Source organism: Daktulosphaira vitifoliae, unplaced genomic scaffold (genome assembly GCF_025091365.1).
Source record: "Daktulosphaira vitifoliae isolate Bord-2020 unplaced genomic scaffold, ASM2509136v1 Scaffold_2, whole genome shotgun sequence".
Lineage (NCBI taxonomy): Eukaryota > Metazoa > Arthropoda > Insecta > Hemiptera > Phylloxeridae > Daktulosphaira > Daktulosphaira vitifoliae.
Window position 1 is genome coordinate 18,562,946 of NW_026099573.1, and position 19,996 is coordinate 18,582,941.

The 19,996-nt window shown below is 27.4% G+C and overlaps 2 protein-coding genes across 2 annotated transcripts; one reads left to right on the plus strand and one right to left on the minus strand.

The window, feature by feature from the left end:
• Positions 1–279: 279 nt before the first annotated feature.
• LOC126899215 (uncharacterized) lies at positions 280–1,611 on the minus strand. The gene is made up of 2 exons (XM_050673819.1): positions 688–1,611; positions 280–456 (listed from the first exon to the last, which is right to left on the minus strand). Exon 1 carries the CDS (start codon positions 1,561–1,563, stop codon positions 700–702), a length of 864 nt encoding a protein of 287 aa, XP_050529776.1. The 5' UTR covers positions 1,564–1,611; the 3' UTR covers positions 280–456; positions 688–699.
• Positions 1,612–16,335: 14,724 nt separating this feature from the next.
• Positions 16,336–19,354, plus strand: LOC126899335 (uncharacterized). Its single transcript, XM_050674126.1, has 5 exons — positions 16,336–18,000; positions 18,066–18,272; positions 18,359–18,461; positions 18,538–18,822; positions 18,890–19,354. The coding sequence occupies exons 1-5, from the start codon at positions 16,834–16,836 to the stop codon at positions 19,213–19,215; spliced, it is 2,088 nt and encodes a 695-aa protein (XP_050530083.1). The 5' UTR covers positions 16,336–16,833; the 3' UTR covers positions 19,216–19,354.
• Positions 19,355–19,996: the final 642 nt, after the last annotated feature.

Sequence of the window (19,996 nt, forward strand, 5' to 3'; positions counted from 1 at the left end):
AAAAGAAGAAGTAATTTCTACGTACATTAATCTCCGCACACTATCGATATTTCGTTTTATTAATTTGAAAACGTTCAGATGTTGTTCACAAAACCACTATTTTTAAGAGAATTTACGTTTATATATATATCATAACCCTTAAAAGCAGCGTTTTTATAGACAACATCTGAAACTTTTTTGAATCAATTAGTGGAACACTGATATAAGAACTTCGTTCTTATATCTACCTTTTATTCTAAGGACGAGCTATAGTAAAATGTAAAATTAAAAATGCCGTAATTATTTTAATTCTGATATATTTTCTAAATGATATAAGTGTTGCTTAATGATATTTAGGTTCAACTAAAAGCTATGTCATATTTTTACACGAATTCAAAAATAATTTAAATCAATGTTATAACTTTTGTGCATTTTTTTAGTATGGTCTTCCGTTTTCATCTTAAATTCTTCATTCATCTATTAAATAAAATAAGTGTTAAAATAAATTTTTCAAGTACAAATTTTTTTAGTTATATTTTAAATTATTTGGTGTAATTTATTAAACTCTAATAAAAAAAAAAATTAAAAATAATTTATAAAATTAAAATGTAAAATTAAAGAATAAAAAGGTTAAAGAAAAGCTATTTTTATAAGAAAAATAAACTATTTTACTAATTATATCATACAAATAGATTAACTTATACTTACAAATAAATGGTCTTATTCACTTTTAATGCGTGTTTCTCCTGTGTCCGAATTAAATTCAAAACCTAAATTAGTATAAGTGTTAATTTCGATAGTATTGAGTTTACTATTCATTAAGACAATTCCAGTATTTACAAATTCTACAATCTCTTTTTCTCCGTAATTATTCGTATATTCCGTATTCAATATTTTCAATATTTCTGTTTCAATATTCTCAATCTTAAAACGATCGATGTCATTTTTTATTACTTGATTAATTATGGATAATTTATTTCTCATGTTATATATTATATTTTTGTCGGTTTCCAAATCGTAGTTTTCCAATGCAGAATAAGGCGCTATTAGATTTTCTAAATCTATGAAACGCTCTAATGCAAATTTTAAAATCATAGGGCTTTTAGTACGAAGTTGCCATATAATAGAATGCATTATGTCTATAGCACACAAAGCTCCTTGCATTTTTTTTGCTAATAAAATTGCATTGGATATAAATTTTACTAGTTTTATAGTACAATCATGACTCTTTGATATGTGTAGTTCATTTTTTAATATTTTCGAACAACATACTCGAAGACATTCAATAGATTGTACTATGTCATTTAAAAAATATGCGTATGTGGCACCAAGGAAAACAGTTGTATGTCGTATTTTTGTATTACAATTATCTAATGTTACAGTCTCATTTAAAATACTCCAAATATTAATAATGTTGTTCTTTAAGTAAATTACTTTATTTACATACGTTAAATGTTGCCATCCGTTAAATTGTAACAGACAATTCATTATTTTAGTATTTTCGATTAAATTTCGGCGTGATTCTATGCATAATATCACACAAAGTAATAACAAACACTTTGAAACAATCTTTGAAGATGTCATATTTTAGAAAAATTTGAATACTTCTATTAAAATAATGATGATGACTATTACGGTAAGTTTTATATAAAATTCTAGTTCCAAATAAAGTTTTTACTCATAAAAAAACACCAGATGGTGTATTTGACAAAATATTTTTTATAATTTTAGCAATAGCTATTTATATCTGCCTTTAATTTTATATTGCCAATAATGATATTAACCGTTTTTCAAAATACCTGCTTCATGAAATTTTTAATAATAAAACTTTCTATAAACTTCAATAAAAATGATTTTACAGAAACCCAGGGACGTATTTGTAGTAATTTAGAAAACAATGTAACAATGTAGTAAAACAATGTAGTAAAATGATCTTTCTATGCCTAACGAAGTAAGTGGCGCATATTTAAAATATGAAAAATCGTTCCCATTAATTTCGTCAGGTAGATTTAAATCTTTTCTACCATTTAAAACATTAGAAATGTTACAAATAACATTATACCCAAGATTATTATCTAAAACATTTTTCAATTTGTATTGAATTTAAACACTGTCGCGACCTTCTAATCTCATAAATTTGTCTACAATTATTTTGACAATTTCAAGTCCTTCATTCAATGGGATACTTTGTTCTTGAAATCGTGTGATCGATATCGAGCCAGTATTTCGTGTGAGACAACTAATAGAAAAGTTTAGAGAAAAGAAGAAAAAGCTGTGTATGGTATTTATAGATTTGGAGAAAGCGTATGACAGAGTACCGAGAGAGGTTTTAAATTGGGCATTAATGAGAAAAGGAGTCCCGAAAAGGTACAGTAACGTACAGATTATTCGTCCTTCACCAACATTAGCATTTCAATATCACACTAGTGCCTGATCAGCACAAACGTCTCTACGACCTACTACAAGTATGCGGCACGCGCAGGTGTAAACAAAACCGATGATATTCTTCTTCATTAAATAAATATTAAGCGACAGTCAGTCGACATTTTACCACGCTCCCGGCTACTCATTTTTTGTTACAGATTATACTTTTATTACTACAACCTTATTCCGACAATATAATTTTAGCTTCGATGCGAAGCTGAGAAGGTATTGGTTTTACAATGATGTGTTTTTTTTTTGTGTCTGTTACCACTTTTTCTCAGCTCTCACCGAACGGATTTCTTTCAACGATACGTCAAAAGATCACAAATCGTATCTAGTCGAAGACATTACCCTTCAAAATTGAAAAAATTTCCCTCGTTTCCCGTAAATGGGGGAAACCTCCAAAAAAATTACAAATTTAAAAATCGCTAATTTTTTCAATTTTTTTTACTAAAAAGTGCCGTAACTTTTTCAAAAATAAACATATCAATATAATTTTTTTTATATAGATGCTTGATGTCTTTACCTATTATTTGGTATATTTTTTTTGTAAATTTGACTTTTTTTCTGCCCACACGGGGGGATTTAAAATGACAACTTTTTCACAAAAAATTTACTTTTTCAACATAACTTTTGAAAATGTTCCGGAAGGTCTGACACTTTTATATATATCTTAAATTAAAGCTAATGTAATATACTTTAATTTGAAAAAAAATTATGACCTCTGGACTTGTTTTCACGGCGAAAATGGCTACCGAATGCTATTTTCGTGTGAAAATTCTCGATTTTATTATTTATATAATATTTAACTTTATAATGCTATAACTTATTGAAAAGTTTATGTCCCCACACAATTTTTTTATGAGAAATAATATTTTTTAATAAACCCTTTTTCATTTGACATACTTTAATTTTATCGAGATATTAATAAGGAACCAATAGATTAAGTAGCTTTTGGAATAAAACACCAATTTTTTTTAAATTAAACACTATCTAAAGATTTGCATCGAAGCGTTTATTTTTGATAGTGATTTTAATCACTGTCAGATATCATTATACTTGATCCAACTATAACACGTCACAACTGTGCCGCGACCCCCCTGTGCTGGGTTTTTTACTATTCATTTAATTATTATAGCATTTATTTTATTAGGAGGTCGTGATCGGAGAGGTGGGGAGCTCTAAGTATTTAATGTCAGTTGTGCAAAAGAGTGGTGTTATTGACGAAGATATAAGACACAGAATTAAGTGTAATTGAGTGGAATACTTTGACAAGTTCTTCAATATTTAACAAAAATATTTCGCCGAGAAAACCATGCAAAAGTGTTCCCATTATTGTATTTACTATGTATCTTCCCTCAATAATTGTTGTCTCGTCTATAAATACCCATATTTTGCTAACGATCACGTTTTTCATGATCTCGTTCATTGTTTTGTTGTAGTATTGGTCAACATATCCCAAACGCAAAGTAGATTCAACAGAGGTATCTTTTCCAGGATACTTCTCGCGGAAACTTCTGAATTGTGAATTGGATAGTTTGTTTAGAGTAATATTAGTGGCTAGCATCGCTCTATTCAATATTGTATTCATTTTTTTTTTTCTGAAATGGTTGATGCGAGCAGCTAAATTTTTGTATTATCTTCACTTTTTTGTAAACGTTATACTGCGCGTTTACGTGTTGAAGCGATGTGTTGAGTTACACTAAAACATTTTTCACTTGATACATTTATTTTATTAGCACTTTATTTTCAGTTGATAATATATCTCTGCCGAAATCCGAAACAAAATTTTGCAAACGAGCTGGGCTCGTTAGTTATTCTTTTGGCATTGTTTTTTTTTGTTTTTGAGCGCTAGTTATGACAGTTAAGTTAATTATTTGTTTATATACTAGTAATATAAAGTACAGATTTAAAAATTTTCGTTAATAAATGTAAGATGCGTACATATATCAACAAAAAAATGCAAAGCTTTGGGCATATTACGACAGTTGTCAGTTAGGTTTAAGTTATCTTTTATATATTTTGTTCACCAGAAGTAAACTATTCCAAATTATATTTTTTTTGCAAATGAGTGAAACCATTTTCAAAAAAAAAATTGTTTTAGGATAATTTACATCCTGTAGTGTGTCGCGGTCTCATCGCACTTCCGGTATTAACACTGGATGGTAACCACAGCCCTTCCTCTTCACGGACGACAGGTCGTGGCTGTGGGGTAGCTGAAAGGCACCGTGAACCGGTCACGCTGATGGCGGCATTACGTTTTTCGTTATTGGTTTATTTTTTTGCACTGACTAATTAATATGTGATATATATATAAACAGAACTCTATTTTGATATACACCTTTATTATCACATAATTATTATTATTTTTATCGTGAACAATATTATCGTGAAATAAAATTCGTGGTCTTATTTATTACCTGTTAATTAATTACTTTAAACTACATAAATAAGTGTACAGCATTATTCTAGAGTTTTTAATACTCATAATACTCATAATACATAATCTAATCTTTAAATAATTTTTAAGTATTCCTAGTCTTGTGTTTTAGTCAACAAATAAAGAATACAATTTCTGTAGTTGCGGATGAGTTAAACTATATAATACAATATCATTTTTTTTTTTTTTTTTAATGAGTTCATTACGTTTAATATTTTATGAATAATAATTATTATAAGTATAAATTTGAATCTTAAACATTCAGTTAATGATTCAGTAATATAAAAATAATCAACCAAACAGTCAAGCAATTTTTGTTTTTCAGTTTTATAATAATTTATAGACAATTATATGATCTTGTTTCAAAAAACATTAGAGCCTTTAAAAATATTCTACAATACTTTTGTAAAGTAATAGTAGTTTAAATAAATAAAAATAAACATATAATGTTTGTACGTGTATTATATTTTTGACAATATTTTTTTTTTATTCAACTTTTTCTTAATTACATTTATTTTAATAACTTAGTACTGTGGTTTTAATATTTGAACAAATTTATTCGTATTAAATGTGAAAATGTTCATATTAATTATAAATTATATATCCTATAGATGTTTATCTTAAAATAGACCAGACCATAATAAAAATTGGTAGATTTGATTAAATAAATATATTATAAGAAATTTTCACTATACCAGTATAATAAGGATATGGGTTATTGTATTTATTCATAAAAATTATGATTTTATCCAAAAATAATTTTATAAATTAATCATAAAAGTAAAGCTTTAATAAATTATTATCCTTTGTCGCATGTAAAATTTTTTTAGAATTAAAATATTCGCGAATATTATGTGTATTGTTGTTAATTATTACACTAATGTGTCGTTAATAATTTACAATTTTTTTTTTAATGTTTGCTAATATAATAAATATTTCTGTGTAGTTGATTCAATTTTCTTTAGTTTTTTTTTTTTGTTTTATCATATCATTGATTTACTTTAATATCTCCTGTGTAAACAAAATTATATTTTATTGATTGATTTAGTATTGAGCCTATTTTAGCTTTGATGCGAAGCTGAGAAGGTATTAATTTTACTATGATGTGTTTTTTTTTTTTTTTATGTCTGTTGTCACTTTTTTTCTCAGCTCTCACTGGACCAATTTCTTTCAAAAATACGTCAAAAGATCACAAATCGTATCTAGTTGGAGACATTACTCTTAAAAATGAAAAAAAATTCCCTCGTTTCCCGCAAATGGGGAAAATATTCAAAAAAATTACAAATTTAAAAATCGCTAATTTTCGAAATTTTTTCACTTTTTTTTCTTAAAACTTCCATAACTTTTTGAAAAATGAACAAATCTACATAATTTTTTTTTATACTAAAAACTTAGATATTTTTCTTTCAGTTGATATAATTTTTTTTGAAAATTTAACACTTATTCTGCTCGCTGGGGGGGGATTTAAAATAGTAACTTTTTTACAAAAAATAACTTTTTCAACTTAATTTTTGGAAATGTTCCGGAAATACGACGTCTTTTAAACATATATCAAATTAAAGATTATTTTATGTACTATAAAATAAAAAAATTTGTCCCGACGGCCTATCTTCTATGCACAAATGGCTACCGTATTCAAAAATATGTTATTTTAACAAATTTTTTTTTTTTAAATTAAACACTAACTACAGATTTACGATGAAGCGTTTTTTATGACAATGATTTTAATCACTGTCAGATATCATCTATACTGGACCCAACTATGCCACTACCCCACTGTGCCGCCACCCATCTGTGCTGGGTTTTTTTTTTGTAATTTATTCGCAAAAAGGCATAATTAAATATTTAACATGTCGTCCACCAAAATGGATGAACGTGCATTTATGATTGAATGCATTAAATTATACAGATATTTACCTGCTCTTTTGGAAAGTAAAATCTAAAGACTAGTAATCGCAATAAAAAAAAATTAGCGATTTTTAAATTTGTAATTTTTTTGGAGGTTTCCCCCATTTACGGGGAACGAGGGAAATTTTTTCAATTTTTGAGGGTAATATCTTCAACTAGATACGAATTGTAGTCATTTGTCGTATCGTTGAAAAAAGTAGGTCAAGTTAGAGCAGAGAAAATAAATGATAGTCACAAAAAATTATCTTCTCAGCTTTGCATCGAAGCTAAAACTTAAAATATAGTAAAATAATTTTAATATGAATAAGAAATTTCTTCTTGCAAGGGGCGACTAAAGTGATGGGATCCTTGATCTTTATTGAAGTTATTCGATATACATGAAATAAAAATCAAAGCAGTTGAAAATTCATTCTAACTTAAAAGAATAAAGAAAAAATGCAAAAAATTAATTTGCAATACGCGGGTTGGAACCTCGTACCCCAAGCTTGTAAAACACAAATTTTACCGAAAAAATTGGCTATTTAAGCTAGTTCAAATTTCAAAGTTATTTTTCTCGACTTAAAAGAAGCAAACAAATTTAAATTAGTTTAACTTTCTATGCTATATTAATTTTTTATTTATATAATATTTATGAAAATCTGTACTCCCCTTGTCAGGTATTTTAAAATAAAATAAAATACAAAACCCAGAATTTTAACACAAAAATAGCAAATTTTTGAATACGGTAGTCATTTTTACCACGAAGACAAGTCCAGAGGTCAATTTTTTTTTTTCACATTAAAGTATATTACATAAGCTTTAATTTAAGATAAATATAAAAGTGTCAGTATTTCCGGAATACTTTCAAAAATTAAATTGAAAATATCTTAGTAACAATACGCATGTTTAAAGTTTTGACCACCCTTGTCAAAGGGGTATGATCCGATTTACAAAAAAAAGTACGGAAGTCATTTTTACCATGAAGATTTCTATAAATTTAATAAATAAAAACCAAATCTACATGTATAATATAATATAATAAGATAAATTTTAAAAAACTTTATCTTTAAACTAAAAAAATTTATTTTGCAAAATTATTTAATACACAAAATGAACATTGTCTAAAGAAAAAGTCAAGAAGGGTAACTGTCCTCTTTTTCCACCTGCAGATGCCAATGCATGTCATTATATTTAAATTTTTTAATACTTTCAATGAGAATACCTATTTTAATTATAGCTTTGTAAATAACTGTATAAATTGTAGTCAAATATAAAAAAAAAAATACTCGCTTATATTTTGCTTTTATCTCTATTTAAGTAAAATATTAATAAAATATATAGTAAAAAAAGAATACTTAAATATTATAAATACAAATTATTTAATTGATATGATCACTTCCAATAGAAAACTGACACAAGTAAGCAATTTTAAATTCTTAACTAAAGTAATAATGTCATATAAGGGAATAAAGAAGGGTAACTAACTTAACAATTATGGGAACAATAATATATAAAGAGGAATTGATATTTTTAATAAGAAACGTCTTGCTGCGAGTCACGAAACGTTTTAGCGTGTGAAAATTTATATTTCGAACGAATTACTTTATATTGTGATACATTATTGTACGAGGTGTGTTCAGAAAATAACGGGAATTTTCGTTTTTTGAAAAAAAATTATTTATTTTCTAAATTAATGTTATTGCCTTCAAAAATGTCCTCATTAGATATTGTGCTATTTTAAATCCCCACCTGTGAAAAGAATAAGTGTTAGATTTTCAAAAAAAATGATATCAAATGAAAGGAAATTACTTAAGGTTTCAATATAAAAAAATATTGTTTTGATTTTTGAAAAAGTTATGGCAGTTTTAAGTAAAAAATACCCAACCAGCACAAGTTTTATGTGTTTTTTTTTTCTGTGTCTGTTACCACTTTTTCTCAACTCTCACCGAATGGATTTCTTTCAACGATACGTCAAAAGATCGTATCGTAGCTAGTCGAAGACGTTCCCTCAAAAATTGAAAAAATTTCCCTCGTTCCCCGTAAATGAGAGAAACCTCCAAAAAATAACAAATTTAAAAATCGCTAATTTTCGAAATTTACTTTTTCAAAAATGACCAAATCATTATAATTTTTTTTTATAGATCTTTGATGTCTTTACCTATAATTTGGGGAGATTATCGTTTCCGCCAAAATTGACCGTATCGTTTCCACCAAGTATCGTTTCCGCCAAATCTGAATAAGGTCGCTTTTTCGTTTCCGCCAAACTAATCTTCTACCTGCCTATCTACTGAAAAATTTGAGAACCATTTAGTTTTATCCATGGTTCATCATGACGATCCAGTATCGCTTTTAACATACAGCCAGGTTAGATAGTGGCCAGTAACAAATTGTTTGGCTTTTGTTAAATGATATGTTTAGTATTTAATATTTTTGCGTGGGGTATTAATATTAATGAGCACAATAAAGTAATTTTTTGTCTTATCACTATCAAATGAAATTTGCCCACAAGAATTTTTGGCCCTCTTAACCACCTCTAAATATGGTCACGTTGTTTTGAATAATTACTTATTTTATCACATAGGCATAACTTTATAAAGAAAATATGACGTTTTACCTAAATAAATTCTAATAGATAATTATCTTAAGTATGTATATATATATATTTGTAATGAACAATAAAAATATAGTTAATAAGAAAATAAAAAGTCATCAAAACATTGAAATAAAATTCAAACATTAACAATAAGCTTAAAAAATGTCTAATACCAGTAATAATATAATAAAAAATAGATCTATACATTTTTCGATAGTTGTTGAAAACTAATTTCATAAATTCAAATCGGCTATTTCATTGTTGTTAAATTTATCACTTGTCTCTTTTGTTTTTCTGAAACGGATTTCAATTTTATTCCGTACACTTTTTGAGACTGCATTATCAAAACTATATATATTAATGTAATTATATGACTAAATATTTTAAATTAAAATTAAAAAAAAATTATTAATAAAAAGGTGCGTCTTAAAACATTGTTCATTAAAATGTGAATGAAATGATTCACTATTATCAGTGCACTGCTATCTAATAACAATAAAAAATAGTAAAAAGTTCGATTAAATGAATAGTAGATAATTATTATCGGATTATTTTGGCATATATTTTAACCAGTGGTTCTCAAGCTTCTAATTATAGACAGGTATATACTATCGGTTTGGCGGAAACGAAAAACCTACCCTAATCAGATTTGGCGGAAACGATGAACGCCCATAATTTGGTATATTTTTTTTATAAATCTGAACCTTTACCTGTCTACAGGGAGGGATTTAAAATGACAAATACTTGATTATTATGATAGTTGCAATTTATTATTCTACTTACATTTTTTTTAAATAAAAATAAATTTTATTATATATTTTTAATGTTAACTTATATTTAAGTTTTTTTACAGCTGTCTTATGTAAGAATAAATAGTAAATCAAATTTCAAAAATTATTCGGAAAATATACATTGGGATTCATTGTATTAGGGTGACTGGGGGAACTAAGATCAGTGGATAATACCGGTCACCTTATTATCAATAAACTCATACATCTAAAATTATGATCATATTTACAGATTAAGGATGATAAAAAACCTTATTCTTATAAGAACGTTATTATCAAAAACGTTTTCATTTTTAAATGTGTGAAATAGTATTCAACGTTTATTTATCTAAAAAATATTTTTTTAAGAAATTTAATTTTAGGTAAGCAAATTATTATATATTTATAATTTATATCAACTATATTTCAGTGATTTTTTTAAAAATAATTTTATCCATATCCGGGGCAGGGGGAATACCATTAATTTACATTAAAAATAAAATATATTTATATATATAAGATTATGTTTTAAAATCTGAGACTTTTGACATAATTTAGTCATATATTTATGCATCCATTTGTTGTAATAGCATAACATTTAGAGTCTTAGAACCAGAGCATAGATTAAATACATGTAAACCCAACCAAAGATATAACAATTTTTGCTAATGTGATTGTAGTTCCCCTAGTCACCTCTATGTTTCTTTACATTATACATTATAATGAACTATTTAGCTCAAAATAGTTATTTAGGTGTAGTTCTAATACATTTCATCTCATTATTTATTCAATTTAATACCACTTTTTAAATGTACTCTGTCTTACAATCATGGTTATTTTAATGATAGTTACACAATATTGATATTATCAAGTTTTTTTTTTTTTTTAATTATAAACAATTATTATTTACAATTGTCGTAACACAGTAAAAATGATAATGGTAGGTGTGTAAATGTGCAAACTATGTGTACGAAGATGAATATGAGGAGGTGGTGCCTGCTGTCAGGTATTCACGTGCGTGTTGTCGTACAGCAGTCACCGTGCTCGGCTGACACTCCGGGTTAGCTGTGGGTGTCGAAAGGCTATTGTTATAGGAAGGGAGAATAAGAGTAACACCTAGGTATGAGGTGCAGACGAAGTGCAAGACACAAGTACTCTGAAATGTCGAGGAAAAGAGTATATAGGTTAGAAAAGGAATAAACAAAGACTTTACTTTAAACAGTAAGCCGGACAGCGACAACCGAGTACTGAGACTGATGAATGACACAAGGCACTGGAGTCGACTGACAACAATGGTCAGGTCTATTGGGTTTTTATAATAATTACAACTATTGCCGATTTGGCAATAAATACTATTTGTTAATTCATCAGTCTCAGGCAGCGGATGTGCTGTCTGTATTTTATTAAAATAATTCTCACGATTATGAAAACGTGACACCATCACACAATCTAGTCGCTAAGTGAATGAATAAGTCTTTACATTAATTATTATTTTAAACACATTATTGTTAAAATTATTTCATTTATTTAGTAAGGCTTATATTATTTACCTAGTATGAGTACATGTGCTTTTAAAAATGTCCTATTTTTTAATATTTGTCTAGAACTATGATAAAAATACTACTGTAAAATAATTATTCATTTTTTGTTAAGTAAACGTTATAAGTTTATTTATAATTTTGAAAAATGTATATTAAATAGAAAATTTACACTAAATCATTAAATTTGTTTTTATTGGAAATATTAAAATAAATCAGCTACATTTAACTATTTAAAAATTAACTTGTATAAATTTTCATTAAAAAAACATTATTTTCTTATCGTCGTGAAGCTTACCATATTTTCTTTGCACATTGTCATGATAATAATTTGTTATATATTTATACACGAAATTGGAAAAAAATGTATTCAATGTTAAAGCAAAGGCTCTTTTTTTGTTAGTGTTTCAAGTATTTTCAAGGCTATAGCAGTGATAAATTTTGTTGAAACTAAAAATAGATACTACATATTTTGAGGGGCTTACGAAAATAGGATATAGAATGAGATAGATGAATATATTTAAACGTTTATATTTTAAAGTATAATATATTTGATAAAATCATATGTAGTATATTTTTTTAGAAACAAATACTATCATAACATTTGTTAGATTAATGTTATTTTAGATGAAAGCAAACAATTTTTCACGGTCTTACATGAACCATAATCTATTAACTCACTATTTTATAACACATGATGTTAAGCGCAAAATCATCGTAAATGAAAACAGAGCAAGCGTACCTAAATTTTTCCGGTTGCGCACAATACACCGGTAGATCTCATCAGTACACTAACTATTAATGTTAATGTATTTACCCGACTACTGTTTTATTTGTTAAATCCCCTAAACTTTAAACAGTGATATCTCTTTTAGACTTTATTAAAATTGATTTTTTTCATGCTAAACAAGATTAATAAAAAAAATTTGGTTGTATTTGAAAAACTAAACTTAATATTGATTTAAGGGTTAAAGAATGAAGATGAAATCATATTTTTACTTATTAAGTAGCTAAACAAAGATTTATAACAAATAAAATAATTACATATATGATAACACTAATATTTTTAAAGAAAAATCGTGTATAGTTATAGTAATATTATTATGAGGTTGCTTATTTTTAATCTTTTTCAAAAAGCACACTTAGTTATTCTTATGTCATATCTTGGGTTGTGGTAGTTTTGAACACCATGTTTGTTTCCACAAATAAAATAAATGTGTCTCCCTAAGGCATAACATATTACCATTTTTATAACATAACCTTAACCTTTGTTCAAAATAAAGTTCTCTTGTTTTTAGATTTGTTAAAGTTAAATAAAATGTTTTTTTAACCCAACTCACCTTCCGTTGCTGAAATGTTTAGAATTGTAACCTCTATGTTAAGTCTTTTTAAGATTTCACTGTCCGTGATTCCTCCTAAAACTACTATTTCTGAAATTTCTGAATTATTAAAAATTGTCTTTATATAATGTATAAAATAATAAGTAATAGTATTACTTATAGTTGATTTTATCAACTCTGTATTTTCATTATTTTGGAGGTGGTAACTGTACTAAAACTTCGTTTAATTCCTAATTTCTCACACACTAATACCACTTCCTTATTCCGAAATGAGGTCCCTCTGTCGCTAACAAAAACTGAAGAATATGTTATTATATGTAATAAACCAAAAAGAAAAAGAGATATATGAAAGCGGAATTTTAAATTTGTACTTACCTCGTATTCCACGTAATGTAATGCTTATTTTAAACAATCCAATGTTGATTATGAGTTCACATTGTATTTCACACGTTGTACACTACGAGTTCGACAGTAAATATGACCGTTTGAGAATAAAGCGTTTAATTATAAATAATGCGAAACCGTTACACAAAATCTATGACTGTATTATTATATGCAGGAGATTCTGATACATAGAGATACACTCTATGTTTTTTATAATTATAATCAAATAATGTATCCTTAGTTGACTTTGTAGAATGAGTATATTGTTTATGAGATTATATTTTATTGAGAGATCGATACCAATATTTCTTAAATTTTCCTCTGGCCTGGCCAAAACAAGATTCAGAAATATTTATATCTATGTAAAAGATTTGTCAAGGCGGAATTGTGGTGGCCCAATGTGTCCCGGCGGTATCGCCTTGAAAGGATGCGGCACAATAATCACCAAGACAAAAATTAAACACTATAACATATTTTCGTAAGTTTCTCTGTGCTGTCTGCCGGCGTGATGTTCGTTAGAACAAAGACACNGGCGCGATGTTCGTTAGAACAAAGACATTAAACCATAAATGACTAGCTACCCAATAAGTATAGAGTTGCAACACACTTAGTCATATAATAAATATTTACCATTAACTGAGAAAATTAGAGTTGATTCGGGTTTATAATATAGGGTCAGTCCATCCCAAATCATCCAGAAGTGGTTGCACGATCACCTCATATTTTTCTGAAATTTTCAGAGTTTATTCATTATGCTATATTAAAAAATTTTTTTTTTTTTATGATCTTCCCATTTTTATGGCTATTTCAATGTAAAAAAAGTTAAAAATAGCTAGATCGTTAAAAAACACACAGATTATTCAATTTCAACTCAATCGAATTAAAATTTTAGATTTGACCCTATTATAACTTAAAGTTTACATTAAAAAAAAAAAAATTATGTGAAATTCTAGACTTTAATGACTTTCAAAAAATGGCGCTTTTTTGTGAAAATTGGCGTTTTTGAGCTCACTTAAAACCATTAAGAAGTTATTATTTTATTGTGATTTTTACATGTGGTATTGTATAGTGTATAATCTATGTTTCAACTAAATTTCAAATATTTAAAACAATTATGTTGGGATTTAGAGGCCTACAAAGTTAGAAATTTTATAAAAATACGTGTATTCTAAGTACAATATCTCTGTGGGTAACCTAATTTCCAAAAAATTTTTTTTTAGTTTTGTAGATATATATCTGTTTTATACACCATAAAAATTTGAAGTTTTAGAAAAATGTGTAACATTAAAAATGTGTAAAATTTAGCATTAGAAAATCAATAAAAATCAAATAATTTAATGATAGTTTTTTGTTGTTTTCAAACCACATTTTTGTAATTTTTTTTGTATATCATTGTATATGTAATATATTATAATTCAATATATTATTAGACACGTTATAAATATTCAATTAATTATTTTAGTTCAAAAATAAAAAAAAAATAAATAAAATTATTGTTATTAATTGATAACAATAACTCTGAAAAATTCAGAAAAATATGAGGTCGTCGTGCAACCACTTCTGGATGATTTGGCATGGATTGACCCTATATATATAAAAAAAAAAATAATTTAAAAAAAATGTTTGAGGTTTAACATATCAATTGACATTTATTTCCACGATAAAATAAAATATTATTATTTAATGAACAAATTAAATTAAATTAAAAGATTCACCAAAACAAAATTCACTTTAAAATCTCTAAGTGTCATTTAGTTTTAAAGAAAAATATTCTAAGTCCAAATAAATTAAAAAATCGACCAAGTCCCAGAGAGTAAAAATCTTGAGTAGTGTCGCAGATTTTGTGTATTTTAAAATCGCCGAAAAAACTGATTTTAATAGGAAAAAATGGGTTTTTATAGTAGACGAGGGTCGTGTAGCGATCCCTAGTGTGATCTTAGAAATTGTAGATCTTAATTAATAGTTAAATGTGATTGGCTGGACCTAATTGAGAACCCACACATAGGCGTTATTTTGAATCTGTACGATAATCAGATTTAATTGCCTAATTTATTGATTATTTATGTTTTAAATAAGGAAACCCTGTTTTGGTGATCTTGTGAATTCATAATATATGACATACGTGTACATAATAACATAATATAATATTTTAATATTATAAATAATAATATATTATTACATATATCCACTTAAAAGTCTATTGTGACTGATCTATTAGCATTAGCTACTGCCTTTGCAAAAGCCATTTTTGTGGAATTGCAAGTTGCTACGATCAAGAATTTTTTCCCATTAAATATAGGTAAGGGATCTAGATAATCTACTACTGTGATCAAAAAGTAAGGTGAAATTGTTTATAAAATGAAAATTCTTTCAAATCTATTTCTTTCCCCTTCAAAGTAATCCCCGCTCAATAAAATGCACTTTTGCCAACGCTTTTTCCAGTCCTCAAAACAATCGAAATAGTCCATTTCCGGTATAGTCTTCAAGACCTTCTTCGATTCAGTTTTTATCTTCTCAATCGTATAAAAACGGTGTTCCCGCTGCGGCTTTTTTAATTTGCTGAATAGCCAATAGTCACATGGAGCCAAATCAGGCGAATACGGTGGTCGCGGAACGATACGAGTCGAGCTTTTGGCAAAAAAGTCGCCAGAACCAATACAGTATGAGATGGCGCATTATTGTGATGAAGGAACGAAGATTTGTTCACCTATAATTCCGGTCATTTCAAACGAATAGCTTCACGCAAACGACGCATAACACTCAACTAATACACTTTGTTGACAGTTTGGCGAGGCGCACAGTGTTCCAGAAAGTTGATTTAGGGGGACAAAATTAAATTTTTTTGTGTCACTTATTAAACTTAAAATAGCATTTAATTGAAAGATAGTAAGCTATTGATTAGATAATATGGGTTTTGAAACCCGTAGCCCACACCATGCAGTGTACAGAATAACCTAACGGTCTATGATAAGGCTTTAAATAACAAGCTAAATTGTTCTTGTGTATAGTGTATTATTTAGTTCATACTGTCCATTGAATAAAATTGTATGAAATATTTTTCTTCAAACAAATTTATACAGTCATGGAAGGTATGTATATTTTGTATTCTTTATTTTAAGCTAGTTTTTACTTGTATAATTAAAGTTATTATATATGAAAATATTAGATAATTTTTTTTTTTTTTTTATTAAAAGGTATGAAAAATAAGTAGATCATAGTAGAGGTTATGTATTAGTATTTTATTATAGCTTTATATGTCCTCTTAAAGAAATTATTTAGTTTTTTTGCGGTAATTTGCGGTTTATCATTTTAGAGCCTATATTAACATTGTTTTTGTACATAAATTGGAGAAAAATTGAATTTTAAAATAAATAAAACAAACCACAAAAATATTTTACTTTAAATAAAACATTTAACATATAATACATTTTACCTTGTTTTAGATAATAATATTTTAATTAAAAACCAAAATATTTTTGAAATGTTGAGAAATAAAAAAATAACAATTTCGAATTCAACCGATTGTCAGGAAGCAATTTTTTTATACATCCGTGAGATCATTGGTGATAAATGGGTCACGATGGAGCATGCGTTTAATGTAGCATTAAAACAAAGAATAAAAGGTTTTATTACCACCCTTATTAAAAAGTGGAGTAGTGCAGGTAGAAATTTAAAAACTTTTCAGTTAAAAAACAAAATCTGGCTTTCATTAAATTTTAATATATTTGGAGAAATTGAGACTAGAGAAAGTGTACAACAACCATCTACTAGTACTGGTCGGGGCCGTCCAAAAAAACTATTTTCGGAAAGTTGTGAACGTACTAAGAGAAGAAAAACTAAAAATTTGGCTACCGGAAGCACTACTCCAGAATTGTCATATGCAACTTGTACAAGACTTCATATGTCCGGAAAAAGAACAGCTGCTAATATAATTAAAGGAGCTATTGCATCATCACCAAACACCATACGCAGGGTAAAAAATTCTTATAAAACTGAAAAAAAAATCGAAAAATATACAGCAGAAGAAAGTTTGGCCATTTTAATCGACAACAAAATGAGTGTAAAACAATATAAAAATATTCGATTAGCGGCAAAAGAAAAAAAAGCGAATATTTTTGCACCGTATGACCACGTATTAAATGCAAAAAAAAATTGCTATCCAAAAAATATCCACATTACTGAAACATCATGTGAAGTGCCTTTGCAGGACTTATTAGATCACACAGTAATTCGAATCTTAAAAATTTCTAACATAAATATTCCCGTAAATATCTTTGATAATATTGAACTTATATGTAAATGGGGTTGTGATGGTAGTAGTGGCCATTCGCAATATAAACAAAAATTTAGTGAATCATCAACTACAACTGATTATGATCTATTCATGTTTTCAATGGTGCCATTACAATTACGGTTTACGGATGAATGTGGAGATAAACATATTATATGGAAAAATCCAAGATATTCTTCTACAAGGTTTTGTCGGCCGATTAAGTTTGAATTCAAAAAAGAATCCGTTATAAGTACACAAGAAGAAGTAGAAGCAGTAAAATCTGAAATTCTTAATTTACATCCCACTATTTACATGCATGGTACACAAGAAATCAAAATTAAACATACAATGATTTTTTCAATGATTGATGGAAAAGTAAATTTTTTTAAATAACTTTTATTTAAAATACCAGCTCATATTTATCATAATTACAATTTTAGGTAGCAAATTCTGTAACAAAAACATCAAGCCAAACATGTTTCATATGTGGCTGTACTCCCATACATATGAATAGACTTGAAAACATGGATAAATTTTCCGTTGACCCAGAAACATTTTCTTTTGGACTATCTACCCTACATGCATACATTCGATTTTTAGAATGTATATTACATATTGCATACAGATTAGAATTTAAAACATGGCAGGTACGGAGATAAATAAAAAAATAATAATACTGATGATAAAATGTAAATAATAATAATAATAATAATAATAATAAAATGATTTGCAGGTGAGATCGGTCGAAAATAAAGTTAAGTTTTCTGAAAGAAAAAGTATGATACAAAACAGATTTCGAACTGAAACCGGGCTATTAATTGATGTTGTTTTGGAAGGTAACCTACCGATAGATTTGTATAATAATTTTATAATAATGATCTTAAAAAATGACTCTTTATATTTTAAATACAGGTAAGGGAACGTCAAATGACGGAAACACTGCTCGTCGGTTTTTTAAAAATTGTGATAAAAGTGCAAATATTACGGGTGTTGATAAAAATCTAATTCAACGATTCGGAAATATCTTATTTGCTATGTCAAGTGGTCACGAAGTCAATGTACCAGAATTTAAAATGTATACTGCAGATACAGCAAAATTATTTATTTCTCTTTATCCTTGGTACAACATGCCTAGTAGTGTACATAAAATTCTTATACACGGAGCTGATGTAATAAATGCAGCACTCCTCCCTATAGGTAAAGTATAAAATCTTTAGTTATTTTAAAAGATTATAATACAAACAATTTTATTTTTTATATAAAGGACAGTTATCTGAAGAAGCAGCAGAAGCGAACAATAAAGAATACAAAAAGTTCAGAGAACACCATACTCGCAAAAATACACGTTATAATACAAATGAAGACCTAATACATATGCTATTAGTAGCCTCTGACCCATATTTATCTTCTATAAGAAAATTACCAAAAAAACCAATACGTGAGCTAACAGACGATGTAATGTCATTACTAATTTTACCAGATACTGAAATAGAAGAAGAAAATTACGAACCATCTGACGATGATGATGAAAATGATGGAGAAGATGGATTAGAAGAGGATAGTGTCAGTTCCAGTGATACAGATCTATAGAGTGAACTTTTCACATGTTAATTATATCATATTTATGTATATATTTTTACAGTTTGAAACATTTACGAAATTTAAATAGTAATATTTTTAATTTTTAAAATTAAATTTATTAAATAATTCATATATTCGGAAATCAATTTTTTTTTTTTTAAATTGATTAAATTTTTTTTTGATTTTATTTGATTTTATGAATGTACAATGTAAAATCTGAACCTAATATTGAAGTAAGTATCAAAATAAGTTGTATACAAAATAATTTTATACTTAAATAATTTTGTCCCCCTAAATCAACTTTCTGGAACACTGTGAGGCGGTAGGAATTCATAGTGCACCACACCACGATAATCAAAGAAAACTACAACATGACTTTGATTTTCGATTGACTTTGTCATGGTCTTTTCGGTCTTGCTTCACTTTTTGCACGATATTCGCTAGATTGGTCGGTAGTTTCAGGGTCGTATGCGTAAATCAAAGTTTCGTCTCCAGTAATGATGCATTTTAAGTGGTCCTGATAGTCGGACAATAAAGTTTCACACACACGCGCAATGCTTTTTTCCAAAAAATTGAGCGATTTTGGCACCAATCGAGACTTGACGCGTTTGAGACACAAAATATCCTTCAAAATGGTTTGGGCTGAACCAAATGATATGCTAACACTATCAGCGAGGTCCCTTATTGTTAATAGACGACTTTCAAGCACCAAAATTTTTTATTTCTTGGTCGTGGTCTTCGTTGGTAGACATTGATGATCGTCCAGAACGCGGTTTATCTTCAACGGGTT

What these genes read in the sequence shown, in the direction of transcription:
- LOC126899215 (XM_050673819.1), bottom strand. Translation starts at nt 1,563, where the DNA reads ATGACATCTTCAAAGATTGTTTCAAAGTGTTTGTTATTACTTTGTGTG.
- LOC126899335 (XM_050674126.1), top strand. Translation starts at nt 16,834, where the DNA reads ATGTTGAGAAATAAAAAAATAACAATTTCGAATTCAACCGATTGTCAG. An exon ending in TTTCAATGATTGATGGAAAA is followed by an intron (nt 18,001 to 18,065) that starts GTAAATTTTTTT and finishes TTACAATTTTAG; the next exon opens with GTAGCAAATTCTGTAACAAA. An exon ending in TGCAGCACTCCTCCCTATAG is followed by an intron (nt 18,823 to 18,889) that starts GTAAAGTATAAA and finishes TTTTATATAAAG; the next exon opens with GACAGTTATCTGAAGAAGCA.